The sequence below is a fragment of the Dendrobates tinctorius genome, unplaced genomic scaffold (assembly GCF_039654945.1).
Source record: "Dendrobates tinctorius isolate UK_male_01 unplaced genomic scaffold, ASM3965494v1 ptg000011l, whole genome shotgun sequence".
Lineage (NCBI taxonomy): Eukaryota > Metazoa > Chordata > Amphibia > Anura > Dendrobatidae > Dendrobates > Dendrobates tinctorius.
In genome coordinates, this window is record NW_027361679.1 from 79,224,366 (window position 1) to 79,248,174 (window position 23,809).

At 44.6% G+C, this 23,809-nt stretch overlaps 1 protein-coding gene across 1 annotated transcript in view; it reads left to right on the forward strand.

The window, feature by feature from the left end:
* DUSP4 (dual specificity phosphatase 4) overlaps positions 1 to 22,220 on the forward strand; it is a 36,318-nt gene extending 14,098 nt beyond the window's left edge. Inside the window, exons 2-4 of the mRNA XM_073543604.1 lie at positions 16,336 to 16,478; positions 17,154 to 17,373; positions 18,488 to 22,220. Of these exons, the coding sequence (XP_073399705.1) occupies positions 16,336 to 16,478; positions 17,154 to 17,373; positions 18,488 to 18,864 (740 nt within the window). The 3' untranslated portion in view covers positions 18,865 to 22,220. The remainder of the gene's footprint in view (positions 1 to 16,335; positions 16,479 to 17,153; positions 17,374 to 18,487) is intronic.
* Positions 22,221 to 23,809: the final 1,589 nt, after the last annotated feature.

Genomic DNA, 23,809 nt, shown 5'->3' on the forward strand with positions numbered 1-23,809 from the left:
ATCGTACACATGTGCCAGAAATTGGCGCATCGTACACATGTGCCAGAAATTGGCGCATCGTACACATGTGCCAGAAATTGGCGCATCGTACACATGTGCCAGAAATTGGCGCATCGTACACATGTGCCAGAAATTGGCGCATCGTACACATGTGCCAGAAATTGGCGCATCGTACACATGTGCCAGAAATTGGCGCATCGTACACATGTGCCAGAAATTGGCGCATCGTACACATGTGCCAGAAATTGGCGCATCGTACACATGTGCCAGAAATTGGCGCATCGTACACATGTGCCAGAAATTGGCGCATCGTACACATGTGCCAGAAATTGGCGCATCGTACACATGTGCCAGAAATTGGCGCATCGTACACATGTGCCAGAAATTGGCGCATCGTACACATGTGCCAGAAATTGGCGCATCGTACACATGTGCCAGAAATTGGCGCATCGTACACATGTGCCAGAAATTGGCGCATCGTACACATGTGCCAGAAATTGGCGCATCGTACACATGTGCCAGAAATTGGCGCATCGTACACATGTGCCAGAAATTGGCGCATCGTACACATGTGCCAGAAATTGGCGCATCGTACACATGTGCCAGAAATTGGCGCATCGTACACATGTGCCAGAAATTGGCGCATCGTACACATGTGCCAGAAATTGGCGCATCGTACACATGTGCCAGAAATTGGCGCATCGTACACATGTGCCAGAAATTGGCGCATCGTACACATGTGCCAGAAATTGGCGCATCGTACACATGTGCCAGAAATTGGCGCATCGTACACATGTGCCAGAAATTGGCGCATCGTACACATGTGCCAGAAATTGGCGCATCGTACACATGTGCCAGAAATTGGCGCATCGTACACATGTGCCAGAAATTGGCGCATCGTACACATGTGCCAGAAATTGGCGCATCGTACACATGTGCCAGAAATTGGCGCATCGTACACATGTGCCAGAAATTGGCGCATCGTACACATGTGCCAGAAATTGGCGCATCGTACACATGTGCCAGAAATTGGCGCATCGTACACATGTGCCATTTCTTGGGTGGCTGTGGGCAGGTATTTGTAGCTGGGGGGGCAATATCCATGGCCCCTTCCTAGGCTATGAATATCATCCCGCAGCTGTCTGCGTAGCCTTTCTGGCTATAAAATATAGGGGGACCCCACGTCATTTTTCGGGGAGGTCTCCCTATTTTAATAGCCAGTAAAGGCTATGCAGACAGCTGTGGGCTGATATTCATAGCCTAGGAAGGGGCCATGGATATTGGCCCCCCTGGCTACAAATACCAGCCCGCATCTATGGATATATCTATCTGTCTATCTGTGTGTGTAATGGAGTGTGGGTTGGACGTAAAAGAGGAGGTTGTACCAGAAATGACATCACAAATCATTTTTTTTTTTTTTTAGTTAAATAACGTATCTTTATTTAGCTTACAAAACCGCATACAATCCACCTGAAAAAGCGCATCATACACGTGGATTTTTACCTGCGTTTTCTGCCAAGAGGTGCAGAATATTCTGTAGGCAAATCTGCAATGTGTGCACATATACCCTAAGTTAGGACAAAGTAACATGAAAAGTATTTAGAAAACATGAGCCCCTAGATCTGCCAAACACAGGGTTTTCTGCTTTTGGTTGCATAATGTGTAAGTAGGTGATGGCAGTAGCATTAGTCATTGTTTATAATGTGTTCATGACAGGAAGATAGTCCACAGCAAAATGTTGCAGTATTTGTTTGCTCAGATCCAGTCAAATAGATTATTGCATTATGAGTATATATGTTTCCAGGTGACTCATTCAGGATGGCAATGCATGTTTTCTGGAAATCTATGTTGAAACTTAATAAGGTTAATTTTTCCTGCACATACAAAATGCAATTTTATCTCAAAGTACCAATTTGAAAGTCTTCAGTTCCATTGATGATCTAAAATGATGCTTGAGGAAAATGATTCTAGAGAAGTCCTTGTTTTCTTGTGTTAACCTCTGAGTAACTTGTGTGGTGATGATCTGGCTAATATTAAGGCCTAATCATGACTATCAATTAAAAACTTCTGATAGTGTTTTGGGACCTGACAGTCCAACTGAAATATTAAACGGAATCTGTTTAAACCACCACCATTTGGTATTTACGACCTTACACCTGTATTAAAATTTATTTATTGGGCTATATAAATGTACCTATTTGTAAAAATCAACTTGTACATTGCCACAGAAAATATACAAATTAAAGCCAACCTGTCAGCAGGATTGTGCAGAGTAACCTACAGACAGTGTCAGGTCGGAGCCATTATACTGATTACAATGATACCTTGATGATGAAATCCGTCTTGTGGTTGTTTAATCTTTATTTTCAGTTTTGAATTAATGATATGCTCGTGCTCTGAGGTGGCCTTTGAGGGGGGTCTTCATGTGGTGCTCTGATTAGATATTCATCAGTATTGCTTCTGACTGGTCACTAATCCATAGGTGACCTGTCCCATATTGTACATAATGAGTAAATATATGTGTGTATGTGTGTGTGTGTATGTATATATATATATATATATATATCACCTTCTGCAGTATAATCTCATCTATAATGTGCATTTATTCATTTTCTTTGATAGTATTAAAAAAAAAAATCAGTTTGAAAATGGCACTGACCACGCCTGTGCGGAAGCAGCTATTGGTGATTCGATAGCTGCTACTGCTGTGCAGGCAGTGCAAGCTTGCTACAGAAGAAAAAAAATTGCCTCCTCCGCTGATAGATACTACTGTGCAGGCGCAGCTGGTGCCATTTTCAAACTGATTTTGTTTTTCTCTAGTCACCTTCCACGACGGTATACGGAGGTTGCCTCTTTGCCCTGATGGGGGACAGGAAACACAGAGAGGATAAAAGGCCCTCCCACCTGCCAGTGTCTTTCCTGTTCCCCATAGGGCAGGGAGAGGTCCGCATACTCTGGTGGCCGGCGGCTACAGTAGCATAGTACAGGGGTTACCTGTCAAAATGCCGGGCAGCGGTGGTCGCTTCATGCCTCCTCCTAAGCTGCTCCCATCGTTCCCGCTGGTGGTGACCACGGGACCCGCTCTGGCCTTCCCGCACCCCCGTGAGGGCAAAGCAGGCCAGGGATCCCCGGCCGGGGGCCTCCCGGAGCTCCCCGGTCCTCTCCCCCTCCAGCGCGGCACCCGGGCGTCAAGGAAGTGACGTCGGGGGACAGCTCGCGTCACTTCCGGTATCGGCGCTCCAGGAGGACGCCGACTTCCGGCTAATGGCCGCCCCCATACCGCACATGGTGCCCGCTCCCAACGCCGGCACATGGACCCAGGAGGGGGAGGGGGGGGAAACCGGAACACTGGAGGGCAGGTGCTGGCTTCGAGCACAAAAACCCTGCCGAAGGCTGCACGAGGTAAGACAGATATCCCTCAGTATGGATAGCACTTCATGCCCTGCATCTGCAGAGCCCAGCGCTGCCCCTGCTACAGTGAGTATTGCAGGGAAGGGGTCCGTGGGATGGTGGTTTCACTAGGGGCCTCCCCCTTTTTATCTGACCTGTCTCCCCCTTTTATTTTAGGTAGAAACGTCTACCCCTAAAGCCGCAACCAGGAAAAAATGCCCGATCTGTAACATTAAAATGCTCTCTTTATGGGATAAAAAACTTTGCCGGTCATGCACCGACAAAGTAGTTAGAGCGGAGCAGCCATCCCTGCTGGACGAGATTCGCTCCCTGTTCAAACAGGAGGTGCAGTCTTCCCTATCGGCTTTTACTCCTCCGCCACCATCCCATTCTCCAGCAAGGAAAAGGAAAATGCAGGTTGAAGACTCTGATTCTGAATCCGACCTGTCTCATACATCGTCCTCGGTGAGATGGGAGGAACCCGTATCACCCAGGGCTGCTGAGATTAGAAAATACCTCTTCTCCTCTGACTATACGGAGGAGCTGGTATCCGCAGTACGCAGCACCCTGGGTTTAGAAGAAGAACCAGAGCCTCAGTCCATTCAAGATCAAATATTTGGTGGCCGTAAAACAAAAAAACGCATAGGGTTCCCAGGGCATCATATTAGACATGATTTCGCAGGAGTGGGAACTGCCGGAACAATGCCTCAGCACTCCCTCAGAAATGAAACATAGGTTTCCCCTCGAAGGCGATTCTATAAAATGGGACATCCCCCAAAGTCGACGTCCATGTGGCGAGAGTCGCAAAAAGAACTGCGCTCCCAGTTGAGGATTCTTCACAATTGAAGGACCTGATGGACAGAAAAATAGTCTCCTAAAGAAATCTTGGGAGACATCTACGGCCACGTTAAAGGCTAACATCGCCTCCACCTGCGTCGCTAGGGCTTTGTTTCGTTGGCTTGAGGAACTGGAAACCCACATATCACAGGGTACCTCCAGGGGTGAGTTATTAGACACTCTACCCATTCTGCATAAAGCTGCAGGGTTTTTAGCAGATGCTTCCATGGAATCCGTTAGGGTGGCTGCTAGATCTATGGTACTGTCCAATTCAGCCAGGAGAGCGCTCTGCCTCAAGATGTGGAGCGGTGACATCACCTCCAAAGCCAAATTATGTGGCATACCCTTTAAAGGTGAATACGTTTTTGGGCCGGCCCCAGACAAAATACTGGAGAAAGCCACCGACAAGAAAAAAGCCCTCCCAGAACAGAAACCTTTCAAAAAATGGCCCTTTCGTGCCCCACAGGCTCAAACCTCCCAAGCAAGAGGCAAAGGCAAAACAGGGAGATGGATCTACGCAAAGGGTAGGGGGAAAAACATTCTCGTCCCACAGCAGCAGCAGGCCCAACTGGAGAAGCAATGACTCTGACCCGGTGTCATCCCAGATTGGCAGCCCATGTCCAGTGTATACAGAAAGCTGCCAATCAGTGGTGGCTACAGAGCTCATGTATAGGTTTGACTACATGGCAGCAGCTTTACTAGTCCTCTGATGAGAATCCTTAGCTGATCAATCAGGGATTTTATTCAAAAATACACTAAGCAGCTAAGTCATTAAGAAATCACTGAAATGGGGGTCTATGCCCCTACATTATGCTTCTCTAAAACCTGGTGACATTCCCTTTAAGACTCCAGTATGGTAAGAAATCGGTACACATTCCCACCATCCCATGTCTGTTTTGACAGTCTGGGAAATATAGACTATTTTACAAGTTTAAGTACAGGTTGAGAAACCATCAGACTTCTGCTGTGGATATTTCATTTACCGTAAATTGCTGTGGTATTCAGGTGCCTGCAATCCATATTCTTTAAGTAACATAATTTATTTTGGGAATACTGTTTCGTTGGAAGCAATGGGGTTTATTTTGTCAGCTTTTTCTCACGCAAATTTTTGCTGCACAAAAATGTGCAATTTTCACCCTAGAACCAATCTGAAAGCGCTGCTTGAATATATACGTAATCTCATAGGGACGTCTTGCTGTCACATCTAATTGTGTATTTTATTATCATATAAAGTAATGGCTTATTTTTTTGCAAGGTGCCATCACTTTCTGGTTGGTGGAGGACTGATTATCAGGACTGGCAGGTGATGGTGCATCGGCATCATTCATATTTCTATTACTATTGTAGTGTTATATTGCATTTGCCGTCCATCTGCATAACACAAGCTACTTGCAATAAACAATGATTAACCAGCTGAGATGACCTAATCTCTTCCTTTCATGCTCACTTCGTCCTCCCCCTTGCTGATATATACTGCCTGCTACCATAGAAACTGATCTATGCAATTGGTATATTCGTTGATAGTATTCTGCGCAGCTTTGCCATTAATATGAATCATTTCAGTGTTGGATAAGACTGTCAGCAAAGCTTCTCGCTGCAGGCATATTGACGATAATTAATGGACGTGGGAAGTCTTTCCTTGGATGCAGTTGCAACCTGGGTCCATTCAGAAAATTCTGAGCCACCCTTGGGAAATTAAAACTAGGCAGCTGCTTCGCTTCCTTCCTGAGCTTGTGTTTCCAGTTGTATCTGAGGTGTTAATCTTGCCTCCCACTCAGATTTTCCCTACGGTTCATTCACAAATGTGCACACAGCTTTCCATGCCTTATCTGCAGCGCAAGTTTAGCATTTATTAGAAACCAAACAACCCCTTTTGAATGTAGCATACATTTACGTGTTTGAAGCTTTGTGGCGATGGAAAAGTAGACTATTACATTATTCTTGATATAGTGATTTATAAAGTATCCATGCTCTCCTAGGTACACTTCAACTATTAGAGACAATCTTCAAAAAATTCCATTAAATCACATTGTATGATTTTTACTTAATTTAAATTTTATTGTATGAAATAAGTATTTGATACAATGAACAGAACTTAATATTTGGTAAAGAAACCCTTGTTTGCAATAAGAGGTCAGATGTTTCCTGTAGTTCTTGACTTAGTTTGCACACATTGCAGCATAGATCTTTCAGGTTTTGGGGCAGTGGCTAGTCAACATGAGTTTCATCTCCCGCCAAAGATTTTCTATTAGGTTCAGGTCTGGAGACTGGCTAAGCAACTCCAGCACCTTGAAATGGTTCTTATAGAGCCATTCCTTAGTTGGCCTGTCTGTGTGGTTTGGGACCTTGTCATGCAGGAAGACCAAGCCACAACCCATCTTCAATGTTCTTACTAAGGGAAGGAGGTTGTTGGCCAAAATCCATTCTTCCTTCAATACAGTGCAGTCATCCTGTCCCCTTTTGCAGAAAAGCACCCTCAAAGTATGATGTTTCCCTCACCATTCTTCACGGTTGGGACGGTGTCATTGGAGTTGTACTCGTCCTTCTTCCTCCAAACACGGCAGGTGGAGTTGATACCAAAAAGTTCTACTTTGGTATCATCTGACCACATGACTTTCTCCCATGTCTCCCCTGGATCATCCAGTTGGCCATTGGCCAATCTTCAAATAGGCCTGGACATGTGCTGGTGTAAGTAGGGGGACCTTGCCTGCCTTGCCGGATTTTAATCCATGATGACGTAGTGTGTTACTAACAGTAATGTTTGAGACTCTGGTCCCAGCTCTCTTCAGGTCATTGACCAGGTCCTCCTGTGGGTAGGACATTGAACTGGAAATGTCTGACCCGGTGACCATTGGAAACCACAAATCTGAGGAACTTCCCGTGGTCCGGATGGATCGGCACATGATAGTATGCATCCTTCAGATCTACTGTAGCCAATACCCAATTCCATCCAGTGAGCGGAATTGCTAACCTGATTGATTCCATTTTGAATCGTCTGTATCTGATCACCTGGTTCAGGGGTTTTGGATTTATGATAACCCTGTGTTTCCCCGAGGAATTTGGAGATGTGGCGACTGCAGGGAGGTAATTCTCAGGCATTGAAGGGGAGGACTCTCTAATTCTAACCTCAGACCATCCCGTATGGTATGGAGAACACACTGGTTTGTGGAAATTGCAACTGGGTGAGGAAATGCGAGCGTCGACCGGAGAGCAGTTGTTGTTTGTCCGGGGTTTGTTGGTGGTGGGAAATGAGAATGTTTTTGCCCTTGCTACCTTTGGGATAACTCCATCGCTCTGTTTTTCCCTTCCCCTTGAACTCCCTCTGGGATTACTGGTCACAGGGGGACAAAAGTATTAAGTTACGTACCGGTAACGGTATTTTTCGGAAGCCCATGACAGCACCACGAGAGAGGGGATCCGCCCTATAGGAACAGGAAACCTACAGATACAAAAGGGCGGCACCTCTCCCACGCATCAGTTGGATTACAGAGCTTGAGAGGCTACCATGGTTAGTACACAACATATAATATATACAACCTATCTACCCTATTTACCAGAATTATTTTACACCATCTCCCACATAAAGTAATTTTATGAACAATCTTCTAAAGGAGTGCACCCCTATACGTGAACAAGGGAGGGAACTAAGGGTGCTGTCATGGGCTTCCGAAAAATACCGTTACCGGTACGTAACTTAATACTTTATTCGGACTCCCATGACAGCACCACGAGAGAATTACAGATATGTAAACTAACTTAGGGAGGGACTACAGCCTGCAGCACCCTTAGCCCGAAGGTGAGGTCTGAGGAGGCACCCATGTCTAACCGATAGTGGTTAAAAAAGGTGGAAGGAGATGACCAGGTGGCCGCCTTACATATCTGATCAATTGATACTCCAGATCTTTCTGCCCAGGATGATGCCATGGCCCGAGTGGAATGCGCCCTCAGATTCTGTGGAGCTGGGCCGCCACCTGCTGTGTAGGCAAGAGAGAGAGCCTCCCTAATCCACCTTGCTAACGTGCGTTTTGATACTCTGTATCCTTTCCTGGGACCTTGGAAGGATAGGAATAATGCGTTCTCCTTCTTCCAAGGATCCGTGGCTGCTAAATATGTAAGTAAGCATCTCCTAATATCTAATGCCTGAAGTTTTTGCTCTTTAGGGTTGGTTGGATTAGGGAGGAAGGAAGGCAGAACTATCTCCTGTGTCCTGTGGAATTGTGTTGCTACCTTGGGAAGGTATGCTGGATCTGGCCTTAAGATTACTCTATCTTGCAAGAACTCTGTGTAAGGGGGCAATCTGGAAAGTGCCTGTATGTCGCTCACCCTACGTGCGGATGTTATCGCTACCAGAAATGCTGCCTTAAGAGATATAACCTTTAGTGAGGCAGAATCTAAAGGTTCAAACGGACTTTCCGTCATGGCTGTAAGGACTAAGTTTAAGTCCCACGGCACACATCTGTTTTTGTGTATAGGTCTCGATCTGGCCGCTGCTCTGATGAACCTTGCTACCCAATAATTTTTTGCAATATCACCTGCAAACAGGGCCCCTAAGGCTGAAACTTGTACTTTTAACGTACTTGTGGAGAAACCCAATTCGAAACCTTTCTGGAGAAATTCCAGAATATGTTTCGTGGGAATTCCGTCTCTGACGTCAAAGTGAAAGGTGGACAGGAATCGTTTCCAGGTCCTAGCATAGATGTTAGTGGTAGTTAATTTTCTGCTCTTTAGGAGGGTGTCAATTAAGTTCTTGGAGAACCCTCTATCCTTTAATAGTGACCTTTCAAACACCACGCCGTCAAATGAAGTCCCGCTACTTGTGGGTGGCTGACTGGCCCCTGGTAGAGGAGATCCGGAAGGTTCGGCAGTACCCAGGGATCGCATACCGACATGGTCCTCAACCATGCGAACCAGGTCCTCCTGGGCCAAAAGGGGGCAATTAGTATGACTTTTGCCCGATCCTCTCTGATCTTCCTGACTACCAGAGGAAGAAGATTCAATGGCGGGAAGGCGTATGCCAGAGAAAATCCCATCTTATCAGGAGGGCATCCACCGCCAGGGGATTTTCCCTGGGGTTCAGAGAGCAGAACGATTTTTCTTTTCTGTTTTCTCTGGTGGCAAAGAGGTCTACCTCTGGCTGACCCCATCTGCGGACAATCTGGTGGTAAATATCTTTGTTCAAAGCCCATTCTCCTTGCCTTAGAGTCTTGCGGCTTAGAAAGTCTGCTCTTACGTTGTCCTTTCCGCTGATGTGGAGCGCGGTTAAAGATAGAAAATTTCTCTCTGCTATCTGAAGGAGCCGTTCTGTTATCTGCATCAGAGCGCTGGAGCGGGTTCCACCTTGGTGGTTGACATATGCTACCGCTACCTGGTTGTCCGAGTGTATCCTCACGTGATGGCCCTGTAGGTACATAATGAGTTTCTTGACTGCCCATTCTATCGCCAATAGCTCTCTCTGGTTGGATGAGATTTCAGAATCAGAATCCCAATGTCCCTGTACCACTATGTCCCCCATATGGGCTCCCCAACCGAAGGAACTAGCGTCTGTGGTTATAATACGGGTTATCTGTGTTATCCAGGGCACCCCTGATGCTAGGTTCTCGCTATCAAGCCACCATCTAAGCGATGTAACAGCTGAGGGGCTTAGCAACACTCGACCTTGTAAGGAGCCTTCCAAGGCCCTGCTATTAACCAGGACGTCGTTCTGAAGGGCTCTAATATGGAATTGTGCCCACCTGACTGCTGGGATGCATGAAGTTAGAGAGCCTAACAGGGACATGGCCTGTCTGAGGGTCATAGACGGATTATCAATTGCCCGAAGAACCTGCTCCTGTATCTTTTGCAATTTATCTAGTGGCAGCAGGCACTGCTGAGTTTCTGAATTTAGTAATAAGCCTAGAAACTTCTGTATTTTTAAGGGCTGGAGTCGGGATTTCTCGTAGTTTAAAATCCATCCGAGGTTTTCTAATCTGGATTTAGCTTTTTCTATCTGGGATCTACAATGACCCACCGATTTTCCCACAATCAAGAAATCATCTAAATATGGGATGATTAAGACGTCAACCTCCCGTAAATGAGCCATAACTTCGGCCACTATCTTTGTAAATACCCTGGGTGCTGCTGAGAGACCAAAGGGAAGGGCTCTATACTGATAATGACGCACTGTGCCACCTACTGAAACCGCCACTCTCAGGAACTGCTGGAAGTCTGTATGGATAGGTACATGATAGTACGCATCTTTCAAATCTATGACTGCCATAAAACAACCTTTAAACAATATTTTTATTGTTGTATTAATGGACTCCATCTTAAATGTACGATTAATCAAAAACTCGTTAAGGAAATGAAGGTTTATAATCGTTCTGAATGTCTTATCAGGTTTCTGGACTAGAAACAGGGGAGAGTAGAACCCTCTTCCTCTTTCAGCTTCTGGAACCTCTACCAGGACATTTTTCTGGCATAGGCTCAAGACTTCCGCTTCTAAAGCCGCTTGTTCGAGAGGAGAAGATCTTAAAGGGGTTAGTTTAAAGGTATCCCGCGGGACCTGGGTAAACTCCAATCTAAGCCCGGTGGATATTACCTTGCGCACCCAGTCACTATTTGTAATCTGTGACCATGCCGGGAAGAAGGATGACAGTCTACCCCCCACGGGAATTACTAGTCATTGATTTGGTCTCTTTTGATCTCTCGACAAGCGTGTGAACATATAGCCCGTACCTCTTCTCCTTCTGTCTTCCCATCTGGGGCGATCTCTAATAGGCGAAGAGTTGTGCCTTCTCCCCTGGCCGAATCTCCTTCTACCAAATGGACGACGGTAGGACTCAGACGAAAGGTTTGGGAATTTTTTCTTGTCGTCCCCTGCCTTCTCAAGCAGCTCGTCTAGGACAGCGCCGAACAAATATTCGCCCTCACATGGATTCGCACAGAGCTTTGCCCTGGACTGAATGTCTCCCTGCCAGCACTTTAGCCACAGGGCTCTACGAGCTGCATTAGAGAGACCTGCTGCTCTGGCGGCCATTCTCACTGCATCCGCTGAGGCATCTGCTAGGAAGGCTGCTCCCTCTTGGATGGTTGGTAGGGCCCCAAGAATTGTCTGTCTTGATGTACCCTGTTTTATTTGTGACTCCAACTGGTCCAACCAGACCATCATGGACCTGGCCGTGCACGTTGAAGCCACTGCTGGTCTTAAGGACCCGGCCGCCATTTCCCAGGTGTTTTTAAGGAAAGTATCTGCCTTTCTGTCTAGGGGATCTTTAAGGGATCCCATATCCTCAAAGGGTAGCGAGGATCTTTTCGATGCCTTTGCAATGGCTGCGTCTAATTTGGGGGCTCTGTCCCAAGTATTCACTGCCGTATCGTCGAAGGGGTATCTGCGTTTGAGGGCTGGTGGTAGCGACCCTCTTTTATCCGTTTTTTTCCATTCTCTGTGGATCAGATCCTGGATCTTTTGATTTAATGGGAAGACTCTCCGCTTCCTCTGTTCCAGCCCACAGAACATGACATCCTGCATGGATAATTGGGGCTTAGGCTCCTCTACCTCCATTGTCCCTCTGACTGCTTTGACCAGCTTGTCTACCCGGTCAAGAGGCAGACAAAATCGCCCCGAGTCCTCTTCTCCTGAGGAGGACGAGGGAGATGAAGCCTGGGAGTCTCTGCTTTTTCTCCACTCTACCGAGGAATCGGACTCCACCGGGACCTCGCCCCTTAGACTTCCCGGCTGGGACAAGGACTTTAGGGTTTCCCTCATTTCTGCCCTGACAATGTCCCTTAAACTCGCCGCTACCGCGGGTCGACTCTTCTGCCACCGTCTGCTGAATACAGGGGGGGCACAATTTTTTGAGGCATTGGTCCGGTAATGGGCATGCATTCCCTATGTTTAGTCTTACTTGTAGCCTTTTTCCCCTAGAAAAAAACACAGAAGGGGGGTCCCGTCACTGAGTGAACTTTCACAAAGATCACTTACCAGTGCCACAATCAAGTACCGGAGAATGAGGGGGATTTCTCTCAGTCGATGCTCCTGTCTGCCTGGAGGAGCTCTTACGAGTGGACTGGTCACTTCGTCCCGCCCGCTCATTACTGTCACGGGACACCTTTTTTTTTCTGTTTGACCTGCCGAAGGTCATCCAGGGCCGGCAGTGATGCTTGCCGCTGCTGTCGCCCTTGCTTCTGTCGCTGCTGCTGCTGCTGGTGTTGCTCTCGATCACTCTCCATTACCACTGCTGCTGCTGTACGCTGCTGCTTGTAATAATGTGGCCAAGGCAAGGTACCATGCCAGGGTCCTGCCTAAATACCCCTCCTCCGGTCAGCAGTATCCATGCCGCGCCCCTCCCCCCCCCCCAACAGGGCTCCCTACCCCAGCTGGCGCCGCACCTGGTCCGAAAGCCGATGCTATCGGTGTTTCCGATGGGCGCCGCCATCTTGGATTCTTCGCGCATGCGCAGTGGCGCGCCGACCCGGAAGCGCATCCTCCGCCCGCCCCCTGACGTCACCGCTACCCCGGGAAAGATCGGAAGTCACGCGGGACGCCCGGGAGCCCCGGAAGCAGCGCCACCCGGTCACAGCCACCTGCTGCCGCCGTACCTGCGCCGCCGGAGACGGGAACCCCCGGGGGGAACATACTCACTGGCCTAACCCCGGAGACGGACATCCTCCGGACGCCGCTCCCTGCTGAACACGCCACTGCCGTGCCACCCATCCTGGGCCACCGTGGCGTCCTCCAGGAGATCCGCACCAGGCCGAGGTAGGAGACCCCCCTCGCTACCGGTAACGGCTGGCCGGCCTGGGATCCGGTCTTCTGTAGGATCCCGTCCCCTCAGGAACAGGAAACCAACTGATGCGTGGGAGAGGTGCCGCCCTTTTGTATCTGTAGGTTTCCTGTTCCTATAGGGCGGATCCCCTCTCTCGTGGTGCTGTCATGGGAGTCCGAATAAAAACATTTCCTAGAACTTTTCTGCTCGGGAAGTGCATATACCACACTTGCTGTTGTGCACCTTATCCTTAAGAGCAGGGACCTTTTCTCCCTAACAAGAGAGAAGGTATACTAAGTAACCTGTGGGCTATGAACACCTGGACACCAAGGGACCATCACCCAGTTCTTAAAGCAGGAGGGTGAACGCTGGGCTCTGCAGACGCAGATAGAGGGAGGGTTTGTCGCCGTCCATGTGGTCAGTCTGTCACCAGTCACAGGGGAACATAGACAATGCATCTTACTTGGAGGCTACCTCAACAAGGATTTAAAGAAACCGAGGTCCCAGTGTGATTCTGCACTCCTCCCCTCCCCCCCCCTTCAGGTCCAACAGTGGGAATTTCAAAAGTACACCACAAAGTATGGCTGCTATTCGGATTAAGCCAGCATCTGCCGGCTGCGCGTGCGTTCCAGCGTGGAACGCATAGGGGGTAGACCGGAAGTTTGGGCTGATGTCACATCCGCTGCGCCCGAACTCCTGGAATCAGCCGCACGGAGGGGGGAGGACCACGGCTGCAATTCACCGCCCCGCTTTATCCCCTGAGGGAGCGCAGGAGGGGTGGGAAAGGTCCCTAGCCACATGAGGATCGTGGAGATGGGAGCAGCCCACAGAGGAGGAGAGCAGAGCCCCGACCTTGGCTGCCCGGCATTGAATAGGTGAGTCGCAAGGTGCTCCAGATCGCTGGCCACGGCAGCACCATCGGAACCTCTTCATGCCCCATAGGGGACAGGAAAAACACTGGTGGTTGTTGGAAGGGGAGGGGTATTTAAACTCTTGTGTTTCCTGTCCCCCTTTAGCGTGGGGAGACATCCTCGGATGCTGCTGTCATGGAAGGTGTCTAGAGGAAAAGAGAAAAAACAGACAGCGTACTGTACTTTCTCGCAGATCACTTACCACATGGACACTTTATACGGTTACCGGATCTGGAGGTTGTATGATGTCAGTAAGGTCCCCCCAGAGACTATCAACTCCTCCTTTCTAGTATTATGATGGTCCGCCTGTGTGCTTCCCGAGTGGCCCCCACTGCTGCTGCAGCGCGGCTGCTTGGGTCTTTGCCCTCTCCTGTCATGAGGACGCAATGGATGTTTTCTGTCCTGCTTCTGAGGCAACTCCTGTTGCTCCTGGACTGGCTGTTGCTCCAGTGTCTGAGCCTCCATGTTGCCATCTTCTGACTGCTGTTGATCCCTTTTATATGATACCTTGTGGGAATCACCAGCCTGCATGCAACGCCCCTCTCCTTCCCCCCCCCATTGGTGGCAGGAGTGAGATCTCAATCCGGACAAACCCCCCTGGCGTGCTTCTGAACTTTGTGCATCACCGGAACGAAACTTCCAGGACGCGCTCTTGGACCCTGTGCGTTATCGACACACGACTTCCGGTAATGCTCTGACACCACGCGTTACTGGAAGTGACTCTCTGTCCGCGTGCCAATGGAGGAAGGACCCGTTGGAGGAAAACTACTGCGCTGATGGGTGAGCTTAGGCTACTTTCACACTAGCGTCGTGTGACGTACGTCGCAATGCGTCGTTTTGGAGAAAAAAACGCATCCTGCAAAGTTGGCCGCAGGATGCGTTTTTTCTCCATAGACTTGCATTAGCGACGTATTGCCACACGTCGCATCCATCGTGCGACGGATGCGTCGTGTTTTGGCGGCCGCGACGCACACAAAAACGTTACATGTAACCTTTTTTGTGCGTCATGTCCGGCATTTTCGACCGTGCATGCGCGGCCAAAACTCCTCCCTTTCCTCCCTGGACATTACAATGAGGCAGCGATGCGTTCAAAAACTACATTCGTTGCCCCCGTTGTGCAAAACTTTCACAACGTGCGTCGGTAAGTCGCCCCAACGCATGGCGACGTACGTCACACGACGCTAGTGTGAAAGTAGCCTTATCCGTCTCTTACCACCTGGTCCGTCACTGGCTCTGCTGGGGAAGTGAGGTCTGGACACCCCGATGTCCTGGAGTCCAGCCTCTAACAGGTCAGGGAGGGCAAGTATATCCTGGCTTCCTTGGCGCTACCGTCACCTTGGTGGCGGCCGCAGCGTACCGTTGTCGGCCAAATCTGACCGCCCCAGGCATCCTTTTCCATATTTCTTCCACCCAGGCACCGATGTCATCCTGGGCGGCGTGGTCTGGCAAAAAAGCCTCCACACGATTTGCTCAGGGAGGGCATGCTATTGTGGCTTCCGAGGCGCAACTTGCATCGGGCGACGGCCGCAGCAACCCAGATCTGCCAAACCCGGGCCCAGGCATCCTCTTCTATCTTCCTGATCTTATCTTGAGGATTCCTCATCAAGAACAGGAAACCAACTGATGTGGAGAGAGGAGCCGCCCTTTTTATCTTGAAGGGTGTGTCATTGCAAGGTGGATCCCCTCTTTTGTGGTGCCATCATGGGTGGCTGAAAAAAAAATTTTTCAATGAACTATATGTTAAAATTCTTGACTATAGTCACAGATGGACAATGTGAGTAGTCTTGGCTCGCTCCTCTTTTGGTGACAGTTAAGATGTTAATGGTCATGCAGAACCACAGCATTATCAATGGTATGCATTCTGTTTAATTTGTGCAATTACTTATTGTCTTACATGGACCTCATGATTTCATGTGATATGCCTCATCAAAGCATAGCCAGCTCAGTGTATAGGATATTGGACTAGTGAAAAGTCCATTAGTGCATATACAGTCAACACAATTGTTTTTTTTATGGCTTCCACCAATTCTGTTGACCATTTCCATATATCCAGTTTGTGAATATTCAGTTTTTTATTTTTTTATTTTTTCCCCTCTATACTGTTATACCTGTTTTAAAAAAAATAACACTTGACATTTTGAGTTAACACTTTGGTATTCTGGTGCTATAATTTTATTGTCGTTAAATAAGGTTTCATATTTACTTACATGAAAAAATACATAAATTCATGCAATTCAACCTTTCTTAGATCATTTTTACTTCATTCATTGATAAATTAATTGCAGCCCTCAGCTCCATCTGTCATTAGATAATCTTTTTATAGAACGTTATTTTAGTATCTGCCATTTATATGTAGTAAAGCTGTATTGGCACATCCAGTTTGGTTTCTCCTGAGTTTCAATCTCCTTTTAATCCTTGTTTTGTGTTTTTTTTTGTGTGTGTGTTTGGTTCAGGAGGATATGAGAGATTTCATTCTGAGTATCCAGAATTCTGTGCAAAATCCAAATCCATAAACAGTATTTCACTACCTGCTTCTACCAGCATTGAACCTGCTGAAACAGGCTTCAGTTCATGTACAACACCACTACATGATCAGGTAACCATGATGAATAATTTACTTGCAGTACATACAATTTCCCCATGGTGGGACGATTAAAGGATTATCTTATCTTAAATGCTCTACACAATAAGCAGAATTGCTACCTTTTTTTGTTAAAATACTTAGTGAGCAACAAGTTGTGAAATGGTACAAATGAGGAATGCACAGCACACCTCTACATTCTCAGATGTAGTGCATGTCTGTTAAACCAATGACAAAAGACAAAAATTGAACAGATCAGGTGGAGACTAAAGGCCCCCATACACGTTAGGAGTCGGAAGAACACCGATTTCAGCATGATCGGCCAACCATCTTATGTGTACTGGGGCCTCTTGAGTGTTCCCCCAACAAGTTTTATGTTGAGGACATACAGTGGGAATTCATTTGCCCTTTCCTTTTTATTGGAGCTGAGCCCAAGCATTCCTGTGTTTAGGGAAGTCATTAGAGCTTTCAGCTGGATGGTCGTTCAGCCCCTGCTTATCTTTTATGTATGGCCTGCATTATTCCTGTTTTCTCTGTAAGATACAAGACGACTTGGTTGCATAAGTCACTTCTAGGTTTCATGTTTATTCCCATGTCAGTAAAAATTTAAGGAAACCTTAAAAAGGACTTTGAGGTGACATAGTTGGCTGAAATGTCATTAATATCCTCCTTTTTTTCTGTTTTGAACAGGGTGGACCAGTAGAGATCTTGCCGTTCCTTTATCTTGGCAGTGCATATCATGCTGCCCGAAGAGATATGTTGGATGCCTTAGGTATCACCGCCTTACTGAATGTATCTTCCGATTGCCCCAATCATTTTGAAGGCCACTTTCAGTATAAATGTATACCGGTAGAAGATAATCATAAAGCAGATATTAGCTCTTGGTTCATGGAGGCAATAGAATATATTGGTAAGTGGTTTTATATGAATTGGTTTCCTCTTGCCACAATAAGTTTATCATTTTATTTTTTTTTATTTGAGTAATCAATTGCATGTAGAGATGGCCCAATAATCACCACTTCATAGAATGTTCTAATTCTATGAACTGTCTAATAAAAAAATACGAATATATATGTAAAGGCGGGTACCATCAATAATACTTATGTGGGATCACCTTAATGAATATCCATTAATATCAAAGCATACTAAAAGAAAAGACTTATATGCGCACAAAAGGGATCACCAAAGATTAAACAATTTTATTTAGAGAGCTAACGAGTTTTAAAAACGCTTGAAAAGCATCCAAACAATGGACTGCCAATTTGATCCACAATAAATATCCATTTGTTAATAAAATGCTCCTAACAGACAGATGACATCAAAAATTGATATAATAATCAAAATTCATATAAATCAATTTTCCATACATAGTCCCAGTCGTAACTATAGTTCCTAAACCTTAATAGTTCTATTTAGATGTTTATTAATATGTCATAATTGCACAGCACATAAAAAATCAATATATGTGCCAAATGACTATAATATATGCTGTCAGCACAATGAGAGGCAGAAAAATAAACAAAAAATTGACAACAAAGTCCATGTCTCCTTCCTAGCCGGCTCCGTACATATGGGTTTGAACTCCATTATCCACATGATTCATGCCCTGTCATTTTTGCCAGGCCGTTCCTTGACTTGCTTTTTTTATTTTATTTTTTTTCTATTTTTCTTTTTTATGTCTTTTGTTCTCATTTTTTGGTGATCCCTTTTGTGTGCATATGGTCTTTTCTCTTTGTATGCTCTAATAAAAAAAATTCATACTACTTTGTTGGCAATAATTACTATATAAAAGCAAAAATCGAAATAGTGCAGATTTCAGGTTCATGCTTGGTTGAAACTCCCTTCAAAAATAAGAAATTCCATCATTGGTTAATGTTTAATATAGCAATACTGCTGAACAGATATTTATATTTTAATGAATGTCTGCAAAAGAACTATAGAAACATTTGTAGGGAAAGGTCAGTGCTTTTCATGTTCTTTTTGCCAATGATTAAAAGTTGTTTTTTGTATTTTGTTTTTTTCAGATTCAGTGAAAACTAATCATGGACGTGTACTTGTGCATTGCCACGCTGGCATTTCTCGTTCTGCCACAATCTGTTTGGCTTACCTAATGATGAAGAAAAGAGTAAAATTGGAAGAAGCCTTTGAGTTTGTGAAGCAGCGCAGGAGCATAATCTCTCCGAACTTTAGTTTCATGGGACAGTTGTTACAGTTTGAATCTCAGGTCTTGACCACTACGTGCGCTACAGAGGCTGCCAGCCCTTCGGCTACTCTTTTAGAACGTAGTAAAAATTCCTCGTCGCCCACATCTCCTTTTGTCTTCAGCTTTCCAGTATCAGTAGCAGCTACCAGCAGCCTTCCTTATCTTCATAGTCCCATCACAACTTCACCCAGTTGCTAAAAGTGCGGGAAATGAAGCAACTGACTTTACCCTGTTTTGGCTATTTTAGGCCAAATGATCTTTTATATAAAAAGCTGAATTTTCATCAAGGAATAATGTAAATTCCAAAATAATCAAAGGGTAAAACCTAATAAGCAATAATAATTTTACGTTTTCCATGTCCAAAGCCATTTGAGCTTGTAGTGTTTTTCTTTTATTTGTAGCTTTTATTGGTTTCTCTTCTCTTTTTGCTTTTATAAATATTTATATATAAACATTGATATTTCATGTTCAACTTGTATTTATTACTTTTTTATTACGAAGTGGCTTCAGGGCAGCTTTAAGTTTTAAGATAAAGTTTGGGAAATTTTAAATTTTCCCAAAGTGCCTATTTTTTATTTTGTTTAATCCCACCTTCCCCTTTCAACCTCAAACTGCAATTTAATTTTTTGTATTTAAAAACTTTGTCCTCCAAGGTATCAACATGCAATAAAAGGAAAAGAAAAGCAACATTTCTTGAACAATAATATTTCTATATAATCTAATCAAGAGCACAAGGAGGGGTTAGATTGAACTTTTGGCATTAACCATCGTAGCTGAACACAAAATGGCAGCAATTCACTGTTGTGTTGAATGATGTTATTTAGGCACCATTATAGTATTTCTTACCTAAGAAGATAAATGTTGATGTTTTTCAGTATGTTTTACGCAGATACCCAGGGTATTTATTGGGTTTGAAATATGGCACTAGACTTATTATTTTCATGAAATAAGCTTGCAGTATACTGGCTTTACAAAACGTATGTAATTTTTTTAGCCAGTTGTTCGACATAGTGTTAGATATGAACCCTCTCCTACTTTACAATGTATATGGCAGAGTGCATTGTTTTCGGATTACACATTATTTGTTATGGTAACGCATGAGTGATCTACGTATTCATGTGACCCTAAAGATGCCACCTCTTGCCAAGGGCAAACAAGTCAACCATATCAAAAAATTATGTGCCCATAGATTTTACCAGATTCAGTATTTGCATGTGTCCGACATTGTCGGACCTGTAATGATCCTCTTGGTGTATTTAGTATCCTATTTAAACCGACTGTCTTATTGATTGGCTTTCATTGTCAAATGGACATAAGGTGTCATTTGAATGCCTTCATATAATCTCCACCCTTTTATATTATTTATAGGGCTGTCAAATGTATAATTCTAAAAACCTAGTGATTACAATCTAAAAAAAATTAAGACTATACAATCATACACATGGGCATAATCTCATGTAGACTCCCTGATCATATTCTTGTAGCATGTATAATTCTTAGTGACATATTATACAGGGCCATTATCACTTTTCAGTGGATAATTCTTTGCAAAGTAGAATTCATTGGCTTTTTTCTGCCTTTTTAATCAAGCAGCAATTTCTGAAATTGTATTATTGCGCTTGCGTTTCCTCTTTAATTAGTTGCATTTTTCTTCATATAGTAGTGTTTGTTTTTTTAAAGTCATTAGTTCTGTTTAAGAGCAGGTTTTAGTAACTGATGTAAACCTCACCCTAAAATTTCAAGACCTATGGTTGGAGTTGTCTGCTCCACTAATATAAGTAATATTTCCCTTTGACTCCTCCTATGATTTGTTTATGTGAAATCTAATGGTATATGTCGAGACAGAAAACCAGAAACTTCATTCAGTTGTGGTTGACACCTGTGTCTCGGTGGGTAACATTTCACAAAATTTTGTCTTCCCATTTCGCTGTGAACATTGCTTTCATTTTGACAGCATTCTTTTTAGTAAGCTGATAAATATAACTCCAAATTCATCTCGGAAATGCCAGAGGAAGCTTCTAAATCGTGCAATTAACAAGTCATTAATCATTCATTCCAGTCCTAATGAAAGCCTTTATAATTGAGAAGCCATTACAGCTCTACTTCCACTGTGGTGACAGTAGTTTACTGCAGTTACAACCACTGAACAGCGAGCTAGAAGCAATGTAAGGTTCTTATTGCGCGCGGATGTATCATTGTGTTAAATGTTCGGGGGTACAAGCAATCTTCTGACACAACCGCCTAACTAATCCAACTAGGTCTGTATCTAGCACACACATTTTCTTATTGAAGCACAACAGTCACGAGGTAATATATTCATCTGCTCACGGGCCTCACTGATTCTAGCAGTCACCTTAGTAAATGAGAGTCAACTTGAAATCACATCAATTTCCTCAGGATATTATGTCATCTAAATGGTTTTAAAAGTAGGGCAGTAGAAGTCACCTATATGTCACACAATTTTCATTATAGCAAGACCTTTCCCACTATTTTCTATATATTCAATTTGGCTTATAGGGATCTGGGGATCCGAGCTACTTGCACTTTCACAAAATACATACACTAAATATGTCTCCTCCAACTCACTCCCCCTGCACTCCCCAAAAAAGAGCGTTAGTTGCTAGGTTACAAAAACCGGTTTGCTTATAGCATGAAAAAGGGTGCCATGTCCAATTAATAAAGGGCTTGTCCGATACTGGTCAACACTTTCACAACTAAACAGCTAATTGTACCCACATGTGAAATATATACATATACACTTGCCTCCCGGCCAGTGCCACTTCTTCTCTGTTGGTGCTGTGTAGCCCAATGGTCAAGTGGCATTGACACATGTCCACTACAGTCAATCAATGTTTGCAGATCAGCTGCAGTGGTTCAGTATTCTGTCAGAGTGGACATCCACTCTGGCGGAATAGTGAAATGCTGCAGCTGATCAACAGCCACTGATTGGTCACCTGACATAACATTATGAATTGACCATCAGAAAAGACAGTGTCACCTTTAGAGAATTGATGCCATTCAAGAACGTAAGTATATGTTTTAGATTTTCTGTGGGGAAAATTGGCTATTAAGAAAATTTAACAAGTTGTCCAGCTGTGGACTCCCCATCAATACATTCAACAAATACTTGACAAATTATGAATTGTTACCTTTATCACACATCAAGTAGCATTGTTTATACGAATCATCCATCCATTACCAATAAGTATCATAGTGGGAGTTTAGTTTTAGACAACGTAATCTACCTGTGGTCTTTGTTTAGTTTTCCACAACTTAAAGTAGAGGAATGAAAGACGCATCATAATATGTCGGCTGGCATTAGTATGGGAGGGAGGAGGAGGATAGTCGTTTCCACTGGAAGTGTGAATTCTAAAATCAATGCAATAGTGTGTTTCTATACTTTTTATTGTAAATATCCTGTCATCATTTAAAGTGGATTATTTTATTCTGTATAAGGGCAGCTGTATGTTGTATATATGTGTTCTGATATTTAAAATGTTTAATTTATTGCCTGAAGGGTTGATTGAAGAATAAAACCATGAAAAACCTATAAACCTTTGTAATTTGTAATTTTTTGTTCTGTGCGTGTTGCAGTTAATACCAGCAATGGATGAAAACCATTAGATACAATTTTTTTAAATGATTCCATTATGAGATGTCAATAAACATATCTGTTAAGATTTTCAAGGGACTCTGTCAGCACAGTATGACTGCTTAGTGTTTCGTGGTGTGGCCAAATCTTTAGGTGCACATTTCCACCTGCTTGTTTTCCCCCTATTTCGAATCCCCCCACCTCCGCCTCTTTTGATAGCACTGACTTCATAGAGCCAGAGAAGGTTGATGATAGATGGAAAATAAGTAGGCAGGAAGGTGTATTTAAAGGGACTCTGTCAGCACTTTATGATTGTTCAAACTCCTGCCGTTCGGTGCTTCATGTCGGGGCCAAACCTTTAAATACACCATCCCACCTGCTTGTTTTTCCTGAATCTCAGCCCCCTTTTTTATTGACCGCTCTGGCTTTATAGGGCCAGAGAAGGGTGGAGATAGATGGAAAACTAAGCAGTTGATAGGTGTGTTTTAAATGACTGACCCCTCATGAAGCACCAAGCTCCTGTACTTGGTTTGAACAGTCTTACTGCGCTGGCAGAGTCCCTCTGTTGGCTTCAGATGGTCATATTCTGGCCAGTTACATCTGTAGCTCCATAGTCACCAGATATTCACATGTTCCGGTCTGTAAAATAGAACAGAATAGTGCATGCAGCGTTTTTTTCCACGCAGATCTAAGGCAGTAGCACAATGGGTACAACTGGTCTGTATGTGTGTGCAATGAACTGTACATGGAACATTTTTAGACTGTGTGCTATATGAGTGATTTACCAGACAGACCTCAGATCCTTTCCGATGTATGTGTGTGCTCAAAGAACTGCACTGGACACATACCAATTGTAGCCTATATGCTTGTGCATATAACCACATTAGCATTTTTTGCACTCAGACCTCAGGTCAAGATGGAAAAAATAAAATGGTTGCATACGTTAGTCTTGTCCACTTTTTTTCAAGACTAAGGCCTCGTCAAAAAGTCACAAAGAACAGTTCGACTGGAAATTAAAATGACTTTTGACTTTGTGCCAAAGTCATGAATCGTGCGCAATTTTGAAGAATTTAACAACAAATTTGTTCATGGGATCAGCGTAGGATAACAATGACACTAAGGCCGGGGTCACACTAACCGACGCAAAATACGGTCAGTATTTTACATGCGTAATAAGGATGACAGACCCCTAAATAGTGCTCCGTATGTCATCCGTAATCAAGGTGTGGTCGCGTATTTTGCGCATGTAAGCATCCGTATGGCGAGATTTTCTCGCTGGCTTGCAAAATCGACATATAATGGAGCCCTATGACAGGTTTTATAACAGAAAGCAAAGAATAGATATAGACACATAGAATACATATATATGTGTGTGTGTGTGTGTGTATATATATATATATATATATACATATATGTGTATATATCTATTTATTTATTAAACCTGTCAGTGTGAGTTTACTGTATCGCGCACTGAATTGCCGGCTTTGCTAAAAGACACCTGGTGCGTATTTCTCGCAAGTCACATGTGTGGTCCGTGTGTAATGCGTATTT